Source organism: Maniola hyperantus, chromosome 10 (assembly GCF_902806685.2).
Source record: "Maniola hyperantus chromosome 10, iAphHyp1.2, whole genome shotgun sequence".
NCBI classification, from domain to species: Eukaryota; Metazoa; Arthropoda; class Insecta; order Lepidoptera; family Nymphalidae; genus Maniola; species Maniola hyperantus.
In genome coordinates this window covers 9,230,866-9,249,790 of record NC_048545.1, presented here as the reverse complement: position 1 = coordinate 9,249,790, position 18,925 = coordinate 9,230,866, and the positions used below count along the sequence as shown (strand labels likewise).

At 36.3% G+C, this 18,925-nt stretch overlaps 1 protein-coding gene across 2 annotated transcripts; it reads right to left on the bottom strand.

Annotated features, from left to right (window-relative positions):
• Positions 1 to 3,695: 3,695 nt before the first annotated feature.
• On the bottom strand, positions 3,696 to 18,655 carry LOC117985945 (protein sax-3-like). Of its 2 annotated transcripts, none has more exons than XM_034972739.2 (17): positions 18,324 to 18,655; positions 17,194 to 17,386; positions 16,075 to 16,178; positions 14,432 to 14,585; positions 13,490 to 13,694; positions 11,543 to 11,729; positions 11,137 to 11,261; positions 10,790 to 10,924; positions 10,121 to 10,321; positions 9,602 to 9,905; positions 9,406 to 9,521; positions 8,751 to 8,962; positions 5,350 to 5,510; positions 5,061 to 5,189; positions 4,828 to 4,979; positions 4,295 to 4,752; positions 3,696 to 4,169 (listed from the first exon to the last, which is right to left on the bottom strand). In XM_034972739.2, exons 1-17 carry the CDS (start codon positions 18,421 to 18,423, stop codon positions 4,088 to 4,090), a joined length of 3,018 nt encoding a protein of 1,005 aa, XP_034828630.1. In that variant the 5' UTR covers positions 18,424 to 18,655; the 3' UTR covers positions 3,696 to 4,087. The 2 variants fall into 2 exon arrangements, with proteins under 2 accessions (XP_034828630.1, XP_034828631.1); XM_034972740.2 differs by having other exon boundaries at positions 4,295 to 4,746.
• Positions 18,656 to 18,925: the final 270 nt, after the last annotated feature.

Sequence of the window (18,925 nt, the reverse complement as noted above, 5' to 3'; positions counted from 1 at the left end):
ACTTTCGAAAGAATACAAAAACTGTTTAACTTTACTAGTATTCAAATCAGAAAGTGTATTTCGCAAGCAAACAGTCTCCAATTTTATTCTTAAGTCCATAAAGGGGAGGAAGGAATCAATTCAAGTCAAAGAAACATTCATCAAACAAGTATGCTGTCGATATTTCAAGAATCCGCTAGAGACGCCGCCTACCTGAAGTGTAGAACTGGAAATTGGAAACCATAACTCAACGAGTATTAGGGGAAGGAAAACTCCACGGCATCTGTAGGCCTTATCTATGCCTATAAATATCATACGGAACCCCGGGTCGAAGGAGTACGAATTATAGCTATGAAAGTACTTTCAGCCGCTGTGTTATGGGTAATTCATGCACCCTCGCTCTCTAATTTTACGGGAATTTTTGGTAATTATTTTCCAAAATTCGTGACTTCCATCAGTAAAGTTGATTTTGTTAAAATTAAAGGTGAATAATGGATTAGTGGTCTCTAATTTAGTTTGGATACCTACTGTTTGTTGTGGTCAATAATTTATCTTTAATTTGTAAAAGTTAAAAAGTAGATATACATAGAAGATGATATTACCAGTTCCTAGCACGATCCACTTCATTCTATAAAAGGAATTCATATGTTCCACAAATTAATATGAAAAGCTCACCAAATCTACACTAATATTATAAAGAGGAAAACTTTGTTTGTTTGTTTGTTTGTTTGTTTGTTTGTACTGAATAGGCTCAAAAACTACTGGACCGATTTTAAACATTCTTTCACCATTCGAAAGCTACATTATCCACGAGTAAAATAGGCTATATTTTATTTTGGAAAAAAATAGGGTTCCGTAAGATATTTGGGTTTTTCGGACACAAGGTGTAAAAAATCAACCAGAAAAGTTACTTATTTTGCGTACGCTGCCTAAACTATAAAAGATAGAACCATAAAATGTTCTAATTAATTGTAGATCTTATAAATATCTACAAAAAAGTCCGCGACACACTATACCCATCTATGTCGAGTGAGGCACAGCAACCATTTTTTTATTTAAAATCTTGAATTTTTTTTGGACTACATTTAAACGCGTTTATTTTACTCATGCTATTAATCCTTATCAAAATAAATGATTTCATCACTAAGAACAGTTTATGGAGATAATATTTGGTCTTTGAATGATTAAAATTGGACGTTTGGTTTTGAAGTTATGGCGAAATTAAAATATTACGATTTCTGCTGCACGGCCCGTTGTTATTATATAAAGAGGTAATGTCGTTAAGTTTGTTTGTAGGGGGTAATCTTTAGAACTACTGAACCGATTTTAAAAATTCTTTCACCAGTAGAAAGCTACATTATTCCTGAGTGACATAGGCTATACGGGATCTTTAAAAACCTAAATCTACGCGGGCGAAGCCGCGGGGATCAGCTAGTTTTAAAATAAAATAATATGATATCAGAAAAGTAACTACTTGGCAAAGAAATGCATTCCACTTCAAATATCTTTGACTTTTTGATGCGGTGCGACGAAGAGCTCTCCCTGAAAATTGTAGGGGTGATGTGATTGATAAAGTAAATACATTCTGAGAAAATTGACTTTCAAGTTGCTCTGGTTTTAGTTTTTCAGATGCAGGTTTTGAATTTACAGCGAACCTTAATTCTCATCTGCATACAAATGAAAATTATTTTTGCTATACACCTTTACGAAAACAAAATTATGAGAGACTAACACTATCTAGCTGTGAAGTGAAAGCCATGGATCAATAAAATAGCTGTCGGTCCTATCTATCCGAAACTCTTCAATGTTAACAATGTGCCCTACGTCAGCGTTTACTTTACTGACTAAGTTATGGCTGATGCTAAGTAGTGGTACATATTATATTGTTCTTGTATTGGGTATAATGCTGTTAACTCGATAGACCTTCCAAATTATGTTATCTTTATTAGCCTCATGCTCTTCAAAATATCAGTGGAACTGACAGAGGGTTACGCCGTCTATTTTCTGACAAGAGGCATCATCCAACACCTGGTGTGAAATGCAATCAAGTTTAATTATTACGGGTATTAATAACAAGGGCGTACTGGGGACTGGTTGTCATGGAAACACCCCAACTTGGAACGCAGGCTGCGAATCTACCACACAAATGTTAGATATTTACGAGCAAAGCTGATTAAGGGCTCTAATTGTTATGAAACTTTCGCTCATAGTCAAACTAAATACTTAACTGAAGAGCGAACAATTAGGAAGTATCTAACTGTAATTCCAAAGATTAGCCGAACCTTTGCCGATTAAACATTTATCTTCATTGGTAACAAATAGATATCCATACCCATACTAATATTATAAATGCAAATGTCTGTCTGTCTGCTAGCTTTTCACAAAACCAAATCCACCACACCAATATACGATATCGAAACAAATTTTGACTAAATTTGGTACAGAGATCGCTTGCACCCCTTGAGCGGATATTTTGTCCCAGAAAATTGAGGAGAGTTTGACAGGGATTGAGAGAAATTCCCACGATTTTTAAAAACCCACGCCGACTAAGGACATCATCTTGTTTAATTAATATAAAGCTGTACAAAGCAAAAGTGGCCATTAGAACAACTTCTTTATAATAACAAGAATATTACTGCAGTGTTATAAAATTTTTCTATTTGCTCAAGGTGAAAACTTTGCCTACACCAAATACCCTGAATATCTACGATTTGAGCACCTAGTATGTGTCGTACATGATTAACAAGCAATTTGCCGGTTTAGTGCTGCCTGAAGTGTTTTGATACTTGCAAACGACTATTTTATTGGGTACCTTATTATTCAGCACCTTGCCATGTGCTTGTTATAGCTTGATGTAAAATTATAGCACCAAGGATAAAAACTTTTCAGTCATTTTTCCACTTCATAATGTTTATAAAAACCAATCAGGTAACTTGGACTGCTTATAGAACCAACGCCTCCATCCTAATTCCTAAAGCAACTGAAAATTACCGCTAGGCCATTGACCAAATGCTTACGACAAACCGTTTCGGGCACATTTCCTGCGGAAACCCAGACAATCTGGAGAAAATGTTGGTGACGGAAAAAGTGGAAGGAAAAAGAGAAAGTAGCCTATGCGTTGGGCTGACCAAATCGTCACCACACTCGGTACCCCTGTCCACATCGCTCTGCAGTCTGCACCATTCTACGGACAGGTCGAGATAGCGCATATCATAAAGGAAAAGATATTCCGTGACAAAGATCACGACCCTCAGCAGTGAGGTTGACGATGCATAAGTATAGTACGCGAGAGGTCGAGATGGCAAAAGGGGTATGAGGCGAGGGGACGCCTCGCACACCCGCACAGCGCCCGCGCTCGCCCGCACCCAGTCAGCGCGGGGGTTGGGGGTGTTCCCACCCCGATTGCTATCTTGACGTGTCGCGTACTATACATTTGGACAAAAGAAAAAAGTGAAACAGCTTTATAGAAATGTAGTACTTTAATCCGGTTCCTGAGTCATCAAAATATACAAACAGCTTTTTTAAGGTCTATTATATCCGGTTGTACAAAATTCTACAGTGACAATTTTAAAGTTAACAATAAACAGTTAAGTTCATTTTCAGTAATTTGTTAAACTAGACACAATAAATAGAATAAGGGTAAAATTGTATAAGGATATCAAACATTTCAAATTATGTACAAAATTAAAAACAATCAAAATTATACTATATCACAGTCACTAGAGAAAGATAAACTATGTAATGACTACATTACGTAATAATATGGCAGTCTATATGTAAACACGTCCACAAAGCTACAACCTTTTAGAGTACCATCTTCCCCACCGCTTTTAGGTTCGAATTACTATTTAAGTGTATTAGCAGGTATAATTATTTATTAGCACTCATAAATCATTAACAATTAAACATTTTTCTCCAGTACCTATCAGATTTGAAAAATTATAATGACAATCGTTATCTTTTAGCAAAACAATAATAAAAAGCGGTGTAACAATCCTCCAAATCCTTACCTAAAATTTTGACAACCTTTTTACATTGTTTATGTACAGTCTCCCTAAGCTTAGTATTGCTTTTATTACCTTCTAATGATATTTTAAAATGTACTAAATTAACTCCGGTATGTGTGACCCGAACATCCTGATGCACCAGAATTTGTGGTGAATGCATGCATTTCCCTGTACGGTGATTCTCTGCAACAATTTCAAAATAATAAATGAAATCGACTGGAATTTCTATGTCCAGTACGCTTAGTATAAGATTTTACGTCTCGCCAACGTTGATAGTTTTTGAGAGTCGAAAAATTCATAAAACTTACCTTTCATATGGCGGCGGTGGAAGAATATCGCATAAATTCATTCTACAATTTTGTTCACTTCTCCTCCCTTGACTGGAATGTTTTGAATCTTGAGCGATTTGCCTAAAACTATTTTCTCTACCCAGCCATTGCCATTGGGGATAGTCATACTCCACATCAGCAATTGCTGTCCACTCTTTATTCCCATCATGATGACTAGATGATCGAGATTGAGTTGTTTTACATGACGGGCATTCATCTAATGACAACTCTTGAATGTCATCTCCATCATTCCCACATTTTGTCATTTCACTATAATCTTTCGTTAAAGTTGAACTACTACTTCGACAACAAGTAGAACATTCTTCATTGGAGTATTGATTGCTATCAGCAAATGATCTTGCCATACTATTGTCGTATGATTCTGGACTAACTGCACATTTTATACAAGAATCTTCTGCGTCTGTATGATCCTGCAACTATTGTTAAATTATTTCTACTTGTTCATAAAGTAACACAAATGTTTACAACGTAGGATAATGGTTGGAAAATACCTGATAGTTTAATTCAGTATAAATAGCGCTAGATGCATAAGGTTCCGGAGGGTGCCTTCTGTTATCTTCGTGAGACATCATATTGATTGCACCAGTGTGTTGTGGAAGACTATACTCAGCCTCCATAGCCATAGTACCTATAGTATGGCCACCTAAAACGTACGTTAATCAATAAGTTGCTAAATTATATAATACAATCTTAGTAAAGACATTAAAAATGTAATCAAACTTACTGTGCAGTAAGCTTTGGTGGCAATTTAATATTTCTATTCTTGGTTCATTTGACCCTTCATACAAGGGCCTTTCACGAAGCCATACAGCTTCTTTACCCAACAGACATTGAGTATTAGTTATTGGAGTACCTAAAATGCATTTTAGAATTATTGTTAGTAACTAGATACCTATTTGACATAAGCAACAAAAACACTCAAGATTATAATATCAACTAAGGACTTTCAAATAAAAGAAACATGTGAAAGTCATAATGCCAACAAAATAACCTAAAATATCCATAGAACTTACTAGCAGTGTTGTGACTCTTTCGCTGTTTAGTCTGCCTTCGCCGTAAGTAAACAATAACAACCGCCCCTACCACTATTATTGCTAATAGAAACAAAGTTAGCACTAGAAGCCAAGTTTCTTGGAACATTGACAATATTGCCTTATCAGTCGCAGGTTCCGTTCTGAAACAAAGTTGTAGCTATTTGATCTTGTTAGAGTAAGAGGGTAATAATTGGCAACATTAATAGAACAGTTAACAGGGAAATGTAAACAGATCCTTTACTAATACCTACTAATATTATAAAAGCAAAAGTTATCAGCTGTCTATCTGTCTGCTCCCTTTCTACGGCACATCTCTCGACTCTAGTATCATAAGGTCGGATGTGTACTTCCGACCAAACTCACTTTTTTACATAAAGGTAATGAGCATTTCGGGCTCTTTCTGCCAAGCTGACACCAGTATTTCTATCTCTTTTCGTTGCAAAGATAAATACATGCATAATGTCGTATCTGAACACATTCTAAAAATTTGGAGAACCATAATTATATTTTTTGACTTGCGTATGTATGCACCAAAGCAATGGAGAAAAATGATAGATGTATTTTGAGTTCGACCATTATGCTACGAAATAAGTTTATTTGTAATACTAGCTGGTACTGCAGTTACGCACTTCTGCTTCTAAAATATGTAATAATTTTGTTAGGTAAAATCACAACAGATGTTATGCTTCGAATTTTTTGTATTAATATTTGGACTGTGAATCATTTAAGACTTTTTGCCTTGTAATATAAATAATTTTGCAATAAAATTCATGGAAGTAAGTTGAAATAAAGCTTTTTGTTTGTGACTACATTAAAGTTGATGTGATTAATAGGTAAGAGATCCATCCTATTTCACCAAAATTTTGGACTAAACTGCGGGAAAAAAGTAAAGAGCCAGAATAAAGCTGAAGACATTTTGAAAATGTAGACTAGAAAATCTTTTAGGACCACGAAAATCACACCATGGAAATCTGAACATATATTATAATAATACCCCACTAAGCAAAAAACCGTGCATTTATGGTGTTTTTTATGAATCATAGTTCAAATCATCAGTTCAAAAATTTATTGCCCTAGTTTTTAAGGTAGCCTTAAAAAATTAGAGTACCTAATCAATTTTTTTCTTCTTTACCCGTCTTATAATCGACCGAATTTGATATTAATCCAGAGCAGAAATTATAAGGCACCTACAATATGTGATGATAGTGATTCTAACGAAACATACCTAATAATAGGAAGCTTTAGATTATGTTAATTTAGATATAAATGTAGTATAAATTAATTTATTAATTAAACAACTAATAAAAGTGAAAGTAAAAAAATAAAAAAACTTAACTAAAACACGAAAGAAACAGTTTAAAAAAGTATCTGTTAAAAAGAACAGTCGAAACAGAAGCAATGGAATTTTCAAGAAAGCAGAAAGTATTTTTTTTTTATTACAAAAGTGGCAATGCCGGATTTGACTAACAGTAAATCCTTATACCTGCGTAGTTTCTGCACCTTAAAAACGATTCATGATGCTACCAGCAGTGTTGCTACTTTAATGTGGTCTGAAAACATCAGCTGCAGCGGAAGGAATAAAACAGTATCTTGTCTTATTTCATTAATCTACTAGAGAAGAAACAAAGTATTCTCGAAATTGTTGAAGAATTGACTTTGTGGTCTGATAATTGTGTCGGTCATATTCGGAGCATGATAATCGTTATGGCTTACTTATGATTATTATAAGGATTACCACACTAAAAGATGATAAATCACAAGCTTTATGCTAAAATGCAACATGTACCTACGTGGAGTAAGATGTAATCCATGCACAAATAGAAAAAAAGGGAACAGCTGAAAACAATGCAGATTACTAAACTAAGAGATTGGTCACAGTTTACAAGAACATACGAAGGAAACAAAACTTTTTGATAAGTTTGATAAAAAAAAATAAGAACGGCGGGGATTTTCAGATTTCGGAATATATTACCTGGCTACAACTAACGCAATAATGCTGGGTGTTTTTATTTTATAAAAACTACTTTAAAGAAGACTTTTTTGTATTTCATAAGTATGTTATAGGTACATATAAACTTAAAATTCTTCCCCGCTTTCGCCCAATATATGACATAATGAGAAACCATTATCCACTGTAAAATATAACCAACTTTTGCAGTAGGTACCTGATGACCTCCATTCTTACTTTACGTACCTAATCATTATAAGGAAAATCAGGCTATGTTGGCATGTTTTAGATTTCTATATTGATGTAACTGTCATGTATGCAATTCCACAAAAAATGTTTGGCCCACTGTAGGTTTCTAATTACTTTGTAATTTTTTTTTCCAATTTTTGGCCGTTGTTTTTAATTAATGGGCTTTATTTGTGAATTTGTAAATGTTATTTTCATTCATTCAGAAGTCACAAGGTTTACACGGATGCAATGGTCAGACTATCGGGCGAATGCAATTATTATGTTTCAGATCTAACTAATCAGTTTCAGAAAAATCAGATAGGTACATTGTTGCTATCTCACAAAACTCCTAAATGATTTTTGTGAGATAACTACTGTGATCTTTTGTCCGAATATTACTTATGTATAATCAGTTAAGACGTATTATGAAATATAAGTAATAGATCCGACTTTTATTTCAAATTTGTAATAGTAAAAATTGCAGCCATAAAGTCGGTTTACAACTTATGCACACAATTTTTTAGCACAGTTACGATTATTACCAGCATAAAGTCGCATATCGTCCATTTTGAAGAAATTGTGAGTTTATATTTTATTTATTAATGATAAAGTATTTCTAGTAATGGTTAATGATAGGTACAGTTAAGTGTTAAATATTACAAAAACAACTGAAATCGTATCTCTAGTAGTTTAGAAATTATGACCCGATTTCCCTAGCATTTTTGTTTTGGCTCTCCTGAAAAGTAGCAAAAATCCACATCCGACCTTATGATACTAGAGTCGAGATCTATTTAACCGATTTTGACGAGCAAGCTTACATCTCGGGGACAATACAGGATACTTTTTGTACCAGAACATTAAAGAGTTCTCACAGGATTTTTAATACCTAAATCCACATGGATAAAGTCGCCGACATCATCTATTTGGTACAGAGATAGCTTGCATCCTGGAGACGAACATAGAATACTTTTTATCTCGGAAAATAAAGGAGTTCCCACATAATTTTTAAGTCGTGGCATCAGCTAGTAAGTGTAATTTTTTAAGTATTTGTTGTTTGGATATGCGACAGCGAACATCAGTGACTAAAATATTTCAACGCCTGTTGAATGATTCAAATAGAATGATTTGTAGATTCAAAAATGGTATGTATCAGTAAAATTGTAACGTGTATTGACTCTGAATGTAATTAGTCTAATGTACTTACTGCACGTAATGTCTCTGAGACTGCGTTGGCAGCATGTGTATTTGAGTGGGCGTGCTAAAGGGTCCATGGCCACGTCGCGTGACGGCGGCTGCGCGTGCGCTGTACCTTCCACCAGCACGCAGAGAACTAGCTGCTGCTGCACGGGTTCGTGCGCCAAGTGACATCTGACCTACGACCCGACCGTTGCTGTTGCCACCTACGCGCACTTCAATCTGTGAATTATTTCATCGTGAGCAAAACGAAAATACACATCAAGCATTCGATGAAATTCAACCCTGTATGTTCAATCGAGGAAGATTGATCATCAAGAATTTTAATGCTATCCTCGTTACCCTAATTGACTTGTGTTAATAAATCTATTATTTAGATTAGGATTAAAGATCATAGTACAAGTTAATGTGAGTAAAGCAAATTTTTAGTAAGTGCTACTTAAAATGACAAGTACTTCTTTTCTTATGTATTATACAAAATTAATGTTTATCTGTCTGTTTGTTGCCTGTGTCCACGTAACGTCCATCCGATTGAGTCTAAACTTTGTATAGTTGTTCTTCATAAATTCGCGTAAAGGTTTTTGAACTTTTTACATCGAGTTGCAATGCAACGCATGTCAAACATTAATAATAGTGGATATTAATTTTAATGCTCGTAAACTTACCAAGTAACCAGCAAGTTCACCATTCCATGTATGTATAGGAGGTGGTTCCCAACGTATCCAAGCTGATGTAGCGTTAATGACCCCTGCCGAAACATTTTGTGGAGGAGCCGTTGGAACTAAAACAAACCCAACCTAAAGTAAGCCAATTTGCTAATGTTTCTGTTGAGATTAAAGTGTTTCTCAATCATTTACTTACTGTCTTCTTCTGTGAGACCACTCCTCATGTTGGACGGTTTGCCTAGCAGCAATTTGTAAAATGGCATCAAAAATATATTATATTTAGCATACGGCATCAACCCTGTCAATAAATGGCTCGACGAACCACTGTTGTGAACTGTCGTCATTGTAAAATTATCATATTTCGTTAATTCGATGAAACTTTCTAGAGAGTTATTTGTCTGGTGTACATTTTGGAAGTCTACAACGTGTTGCCGGTTTAAAGAGGTACCGTTGAACCATATTTTTACACCTTCTAAATATTCGTTGTAATCTGTTAATACCTGGAATGAAAAGTAAGAGCTTTACTAGACGTACTGCACGCTTGCTGTCGATACTACCAGACAAAACCTATGTGCCGTTTTTGCTGACTGCACGTGCAGCCAGTCATAACCGTACATCAAGCGTGCAGTCCATCTGATGGAGCCCTAAGATTTGATTGAATTGTCAGAACAAATTAAACATGATACCCAGTACACTTTAGACGTTGCAAACTTACATCCCAAACAATTTTCAATGTCGTTGACGATATTCCTTCCACTCGTCTCAAAGCTAGCACATCTTGTTGAAGATATCGCCGTGCCTGAACGAGCTCGTATTGTGTCATTGGCGGATGGTTTTGTGGTTTATCGCCATACTCCGGAGACGGAGACGATGTCTCAGAATGGGCACTAAAAGAGTTGGCTTCTCTTCTTAAGACCTACGAATAGGACCAAACGTTTTAAAATTAAGGTACCCTGATTATCATCAACGTTATGATCAACCCACCATCGGCCCATTACTGAGCACGGGTCTCCTTTCAGAATGAGGAAGGTTTAGTTTAGATCATAGTCCACCACGCTGGCCAAGGGTGGGTTGGCAGACTTCACACGCCTTTGAGAACATTCTGGAGAACTATCAGGCATGCATGTTTCCTCACGGTATTTTCCTTCACGGTTAAAGCAAGTGATATTTATTGCTTAAAACGCACATAGCTCCGAAAAGTTCGTGGTGGGTACTGCGGATTGAATCCCTAATCTCCGGAATAGAAGGCTGACGCTTATCGCCGCTTCTATTTGTACCTAAGATACTCCAAACTTCATGAGTCATGTAGTTTAGATACTGAGACCAAATAGAGAACACTTAAGACAACCTAGACTATTGTCGATAGATAAGTTACATAACTGACCTGCAAAGTTGCTGTATGTAGAGCACTCCCTGCTGCACTAACAGCAACACAAGTCAGTCTACCGGCGTGTTGTGTAAACACTCGGTCCAAATAAAGAGACGCCGTTCCATGGTCCGAAATTGGAAAGACAAGTTCCTGTTGCGAAAGGAATAGATCACTAATTAGAAATTGTTTATGTAATAAATTTCTAGTTTTCTATCCGGCTTCGGCTTCGGCCAGTTTCAGCCCAAAAAATCAACTTCGGCTAAAACTTCGACTTCAGTAAAATTTTGGCGAAGTCTTGGCCGATGCCAAAGGTTTCTAGCAAACGCCGAGTATTGAAAATTATTGAAAGTCTTATAACTCACCTGAGAGCCTTCCATAGTCCAAAATACAATAGGCTTTGGCATGCCATCAGCTTCACATTGAAATGAAACAGATTCTCCTTCCCATGCTGTTTGGTCAGAAGGGACTCTAGTGAAATGTGGTAAAGCTAAAATGGATAAAGATTAAAAATATTTCATTAAATTCGATAAATGAACAAAGGGTTAACAAAATTTTATAAAGCCATTCGTAGAGAATCTTTTTGGTGATTGTTGAATTTAACCAATATATGGGCGAAGTATGTTCGATTAAAAATAAAAATCTCGACGTATTAATGATCAATAAATGAATGAAAGATAACAAAGAAATCTCTGCTTAAAAAATGGGTATGTAAATACAAATACGGAAAAGTTGACATGGCACTAATTAACAATCTAAATGAATACTAACAATGAACAGTCAATGATGCACTAGCCACGCTATATCCAGCCTGGCTTTCAGCTCTACACGTATAGGTCCCTCCGTCCGACTCAACAACCCTATCTATTCTCAGCGACCCTCGTCGTATTATTGCGTACGGTGATAATGACCCTTTATCTCGTGACCATGTTACAGATACATCTGCCTCTGGTGATGCCTACAACAAAATGCTTTCTCTATAATTTAACAACTCAGAATAAAATATTATACAGAATGTAACCAGAACGCTAGCAAAAACGAAAACAGGTGACAGTACTGATGATTACTGGTATGATACCACAAAAAAAAACGAGAAGAATAAATAAAAACTCCTACATTTTGTAAAAGTTCATATAAAACCTCTGACTGACGCTAGAAGTCAACGTACTTTGCTCAAATAGGCCACTCGGAGTCAATGGCATGTCGTAGGTGGGGCATTGACCCGAGTTTTGCACGCTATACATTGCTGTTTTGAAAAATACTAAACCACTAAAACTACAAAATGAGACAAATGGTTATTGGTATTGGATTGTGTTTAGGTAGTATAACAATAATGCTAAGTTTTTGCTAGCGTTCTAGTTACAGCCTGTATTTATAGTAAAAGTAAAGTAAAGTGAAATATTCTTTAGTATCGCCATAGTAAGATAGTCATACAAGATAGTTAGTTGTATCGCTAAAATAGGCAACGGGTAGAGGATAATTATTGATAAGGAAAGCGGAAGGACTATTCAAATAAGGAGAAAGTTGTAATCACAAAAAGACAAATAATACTTAAAGTACCCAGTTATAGTACGTGACAGTTCGAGATCGCAATCGGGGAGGGAACGACCGCACACCCGCACAGCCCCCGCGCTAACCCGGGTGAGCGCGGGAGACGTGCGGGTGTGCGGGGCGTTCCCCCGCCTCATACCCTGATTGCGATCTCAACCTGTCGCGAACTAAACGTAGATTAAAAAAGTAAATTAGAGATGATTAGAAAATATTGCAAAAGTAGTCAATATTTTAAAGTTATGTTAAAGTGGTGGGTTTAATTATTAATGTCTTTCTAATTAATGTCTAATTAATGTTAGGTATTTATGGTCAAATAAATACGCGTTACGTTCGCGCTGCATGAAGATGACACTATATAGTCGGTCACTTAAAAATTAAAATTCTATAGCAAGTCGCGCCGTTAAGGTGTTGAATAATTAATAACAAAATGCTTCGTCATCATTAATCTTTAAAACATGCAACTGAATTTTGGTTCGCTTTTAACATAGTACAAATAATTTACGATACCATCAAATAGAGTACTTAATTAAAGTAAATAGGTACTTTTTATCTAATTATGACTCAAATAATTATGACTCATCTAACTTAACTGTAGAAAAATACATTATCAAACTAAACCCTCTATGTACCTAATTACATTAACTATACCTAATTAACAGTACCTACCGGGTAGGAAATATTGCCCATTGAACTTCCGAAAGAGATTTCTGCTTTGTACAACGTCGTCTCTGTCACTTTTTTTTAATTAAGATATTTCCTTAGAATAGGGTATTTCGTTTGAACCCTAGATTCAAGCGAACGCTAGACTGCAATCTTAACTGGCGGTCAATGATGATGCAGTCTAAGATGGGAGCGGGCTAACCTGGAAGGGCAGTTTTTGTTAAACCCATGTCTCTTTGGTTTCTACGCGGCATCGTATCGGAACGCTAGATCGCTTAGCGGCAAGGCTTTGCTAGTAAGGTGGTAACTAGCCACGGCTGCAGCCGTGAAAAACTTTCCAAACCCCTGCCAGGAATCGGACCCGGGACCTCCCACTAATAAGAAACCTATTACACTCATACCTACGTGACATTTCGTCGGTTTCAACAACAGAGACATCGCTTTACGAAATCTTTATATCTTTCTAAAGTTCGATGTGAAATATTTCCTGCCGGATACTGCACTTACTTGGCAATGAAACTCGATGTTCTGCCCTATTAGCGCCGTTATGTTATTGGGTTTCACTAGAAAATGCGGTCTGCGTAACACGAGTAACGTGGCAGGACGCGATTGTCTCTCCCCTGCCACGTTGGACGCCACACATCTATACACGCCACTGTCTGACGGAAGACTTTCTACAATCTTCAAGTTACCACCATCTATTATTGTTATCCTGTAAATAAACGATTGTAGTCCGAACATTGCACAATTTGATTTAAACATTATGGCTTCTCCATATGAGGTGACTTTTTTTCTCTTTTCTTTGAAGGGTTTAGTAGGTGACTATGTCACCCCCGTAAGTTAATGAGGTGACTTGCGGTATTTTTTGGTAAATTACATATCATTCGTACTTCGTAAAGAGGTGAACTAAAAAAATCTGGACAGTTTCCAAACCAAATATTGTATTGACATAAATAAAATAAAATAAATAAAAAAGCCTTTATTGTCTAATACGTTAATTCCAATTATATCTCCTATTACAATAATTTATTTATTTTTACATCATTTTTGATCATAGATTCATCGTATTCGAAACAATATCAATTCATAAAAATATATCAGTTCATTCATCGTCATAATAAAATTAGTTTTTTATTGTCAAAATTTATGTTTATATGTTATATTTAAGTCCCTTACAATAATATATTCAGTCACGCATTAGTCGCCTCAATGGCGTAGGTATTGACATAGTAGGTAGAAAATAAATCTACATTTATTAATGACTAAGAATATGATGATCTCTGTACCAAATTTTGTAAAAACGGTTTCGCAAATGTGCCGCAAAAAGCTAGCAGACAGGCATACAGGCACACAGATTTTGCATTTATAATATTAGCATGGATTGAAATAACAGTTATGAACACAACTTCAACTAGATAAACTTAAAATAAATTTTGCTAATACGAGTACCTTCCATTAACTTCAACATCTAAAGTATGTCCATCTTTCGTCCAATGTACTGAAGGATCAGGAACTCCTCTCGGGGAAGAACATTCTAGTAAAGCTGGTTCACCACTAGCTACTCTTATATCTCTAGGCTCACTTCTAAAATCATCCCGCAAAACTGCAAAAAAGATATTTCTAAGTTTATAGCTACAAGTATAACTAAATACGATGATATAAAAGGTGGTTGAATAATTTTAAGGTTGGGGCTCAGCAACTCTTCACTTCGTTCCCATAAAAACGACGTGGAACTTGGAAGTTTGTAAAAGCCGTCAGGAGTCAGGACTTTGTTAATTTAACTATTACTTTTTGAAATCGAAAGGTGCACTTTCGAGACTCAAAACTGACGCCACAGACGCTCGACTCGAAAGTGCAATTTAAGGTCCTACACTACAAAGAAGCAGTTTTCATCTAACTTATACTCAGCTTCATTAAATTTGGCATAGAGTTGAAATTGGTATGATAAAATAAGCACCTCGGTTCAACTGCAGGTGTGCATTGCGTCTAAGAACTACGAGTATCGACCATGCGACGCGTTTGTCGAGACCAACACGGCTCAAAGCGTACAGAGCGTTGCGTTACCAGAATCCATCCAAAATAATACGAGCTACGTGAGTTGAGATTTATATGGCAGTTGTGAGTTTACTGGGACAATTTATACGAGGATCAAGGTATTATGTACACGTGTAAACGACTATTCATAGGATCGTTTCAACGATCTGTGTGCTAACTAATCAACGCATCAAAGACTCAACAACTGAGCAGTTTTAAACTACAATCACACCATTAGTAAGTGATGATGCAGCCTAAGCGGAAGCGCGCCTTCCTATATTAGGGTTCTTATGAAGGTCTCAATATTGTAACTGACAGGTAAAACGGAAGTCGGGAGGGCATCCCATATTCTAGCATATTCATAATAATATTATTATTCTCTAATTTTTTTAACAATTTGAATTTTTGCTCACACTTGAAGTTCATGGTAAGAATATTATATTCTGCATTATGCTAATGATCCTTCTTGCTTAAGTTCATTGTACAGAACAATATTAAAACTTCAAGTTAACGCTAGAGACTAAGCGCTGTATTTTCAAAGTGTTTAAAACGTCTCCTGGGTATATTTTGAGTAGTTTCAGCACATGTGCACTTCTTGCAGACTTGGGTAATTACTAAAAGTTCTTCGTTTACTACATTCATTTTATATTTTAATTAAAAAATACTTAATAGAAACAATTTCAAAGAGTGACAAACTAATTAAGAACTGCTTAACTGTTTAGCTGAATTTAACGAATTATTCTAATAAGCAGATTTTTCGACAAAATAAATGAAACTTCAAATATCACTTTCATTACTTTAAAAAAAATCATGTAGGGGAGCTACTTTAAAAACAACTACTTTAAAAAATTGAAAATATTGGATTGGACAGCCCAGTTAAAATTATTTAAGTACCTACTTATAAATAAGCATTCCTACTTCATAAAGTATGTACGACCAAGAACCTACGTACATAAAGAATTCATTTATTACCCAAGTTAGGAAATCACAAAAACTTCGTCTTTGTGTTCAATAAAACGATAATTTCTTAGAGTTTTGAAGTTATTAGTTATTCATACCTGAAATGGTGAGGGTGGCGTTCTTGCTAACCGCTTCCCCGACCGTGTTACGAGCAACGCACCAGTACACGCCCTCATCGCTCTCCTTCTTACTTCGCATAACCCTAAAACCAGAATGACGTCATAAAGGGAAGATAAGCTACACTCCTGGAGGTAAAATCCCGTAAAACATGATTAGTTGCCGTCATAAACGGTCATGCATCGCGTAAGCGGCTACATGCTGTATATCAACAAGACTGCACGAGGAAAATTCGCTTTCGGTTTCGGTTTTTTCAGAGACTTTCTGAGCTATGTGCTTAGTATGAAGTTTTACATCTCTCCAACATTGATAGAATATAGTTGAATGCCGAAACAGCGTTAAAGTAAAATGTAACATAACTGCCTTGTTTTAAAGCTCAAGTTCGTCCTTAGGTAGGTATGTACCTATATCTAAAGCCAGCGCTCCAAGCGGAAACCTTATGAAGTTAAAATCAATGCTACTTAATTTTTGACTTTGAGTCAAAGGTTTTTAGGTCCATCTTACTCTGACGTTATTGTATTTGACGCTCGAATTCCGTCACCGTTAGTGAGATGTAAAATCTCGTACTAAGCACATAGACATATTATAAGAATTTCCTAAGAACTTTTCAAACTTTGATGCGACAGCAAAATGGCTCTTATTGCCTGAATAGTTGGCCAAATCTTTAAGGTTAATTCACTGGGCCAACATGCACCTTGCCACTAATTGACTTCTATATTTTTGAAGTTGGCAACCAATGAGGAATGAACATTATGCTAAACAGGGTCTTTATTTTAGACCGGGTAGGTAGGTAGGTACATTGGTCATGGTTTACAAAGAGCCAATTCCGTCAATTTAAGCAAGGATCTTTCTACATTCAGCCAATAAAACTGCTTAATTGTGACCATCACAATGATGGTTTGCACATTTCGCATCAATTACAAGTCTGGCGTAAAGCTTGCGCTTAAAGTTTTCCAATTACAATTTACATACGATCAAATTATGAGCTTCCAAAGTTCATTCGCTTATCCTTTTATAGACTCGTGACATTTGGCAGTCAAAGCAATCGTCTAGCGTAGGTACTAATTAATTCTGTCACATCTACTATAGGCTTAACTTACCTAAGAAATAACAGTCCATCTTCTAGCAATACCCTGTGGGGATGATCGGTTGGCGCAAGTGGTAGGCCGTCCTTGTACCACTGGATGGTGGGTTTGGGCTTGCCTTCAGCCACGCAGCGCAACGTGGCAGGATCACTTCTCCCGACTATTGTGTCAGCTGGGTGCTCCTTGATCCTCGGGGCCCGACTTTGGGCTTTTGGGAGGAAATGGGGAAGAATATGTAAGTAACCCTACCCAATAAGGGCCCGAAAGCTTACAATAATAAGTGTATTATTATAATTTACTTGCATGAAGGTCCTTATTTGCTATGATGACAAAGTTTAATCGAAAGACGACTGCAATTTGTAATGTCATGTTGTGGTCATGTCTACAAGGTAGGTATAGGTAGCACTCGACCAGACGAGGTGGCAATCGGGGTGGGTACGCCCCGCACACCTGCACAACCCCCAAGCTAGCCCGGTGCGGGATGATGTGTGGGTGTGCGGGGCCTCCCCCCGCCTCATACCCCGATTGCCATCTCGACCCGTCGCGTACTATGGGTGGAACGAAGTAGGTACCTAGTCTATAGTTTTAGGCACCTATTGGTGAAGTAGGTACAGTAGGTACAGGTAGGTACCTGTGATACGCATGCGCGTTAGTTCATTATCGCATAGCGTTCAGTTCCTGATCATTACCAAAACTATTACCTATGTTACCTATCAATAATATTATGCAAAAAGCTCTGATGTACCTACCTAACGTTAATTTTGTATTAGTGCAGACTCAAGTTATAAATAGCTTATCCACTTAACTTACTAGTAAAACTTTCTAATGGTAAGAAATTACGCGATATTTAATGAATATTTCCAAGTAGACCTGTATGAAATCAGATCTTAAAATAAACAAAAAAGTTTGTGCTACCTATATCTATTTAATGAAAAGTTTAGGAAAATTAAGATAATTATTAAATCTACAATACACTGACAGTTAATTTAATTAAAAGAAACAATTACTTAATTATTTTAACCTTAATCTTTTTCTCAGAAATATTTTAAAGCAGAACGCTCGTCTTATCACTTCCATTTATATCGTTCATGACTTCCAAGAGCAACTTAATTGGCGAAAGGGCACGCTTAAGTTTTTTTACTCACCTTTTATCGCGTGAAAAGTAAACAAAAGATGCAGAAGCACCACCGACTTGAACTGGTTCCATGCACGTTTGTCTCCTGCTATAATTGCACCCGCGACCATACTTGACACTACTGATTAGTGATTAGGACCACTTCGCATTTCACACATCACTATTGTAACACAGAAGAAAATTATTCACACGAGAAAACTTCATTTCAATCCATTTTAATTAAAAAAAAAAATTATGATCATAGAAGTTAAAAGTATTGTTTTCGTAAATAATTACGACAGTTTACGCCGACATCGCGATGTATTTGGGCAGAAAAGTGACACAGCCACCCCGTCTAACGTCCAAGAGGTGACTGCCCCCCTCTCTAGATATCATTTCGCGCCGACTCAGTAGCTTTCGCGAAGTTGAGCTTTATGGGGATAAGCGGATAAATAAATAAACACGCTGTAGATTTGCGAATTTTGATTGATCTGTAAATTGTTTATGGTTGGCAATTTGCGTGCAGTGTTTTATTATTATCTTTTGAAATAAGTTTTTTTTAAACTACTTAAGGCTTAATTAATTGAATGACCGGTCAAAAAGAATAACTAAGTAAATCAATTTATTTTTCGC

Excerpts from the sequence above, each read along its gene's own strand:
- LOC117985945 (XM_034972739.2), bottom strand. The coding sequence starts at position 18,423 with ATGGTCGCGGGTGCAATTATAGCAGGAGACAAACGTGCATGGAACCAG. Across the intron at positions 11,262-11,542 it reads TGCATCATTGACTGTTCATT|CTTTACCACATTTCACTAGA; the intron begins GTTAGTATTCAT and ends TATCCATTTTAG. Across the intron at positions 5,190-5,349 it reads AAAGAGTCACAACACTGCTA|GTACTCCAATAACTAATACT; the intron begins GTAAGTTCTATG and ends AATGCATTTTAG.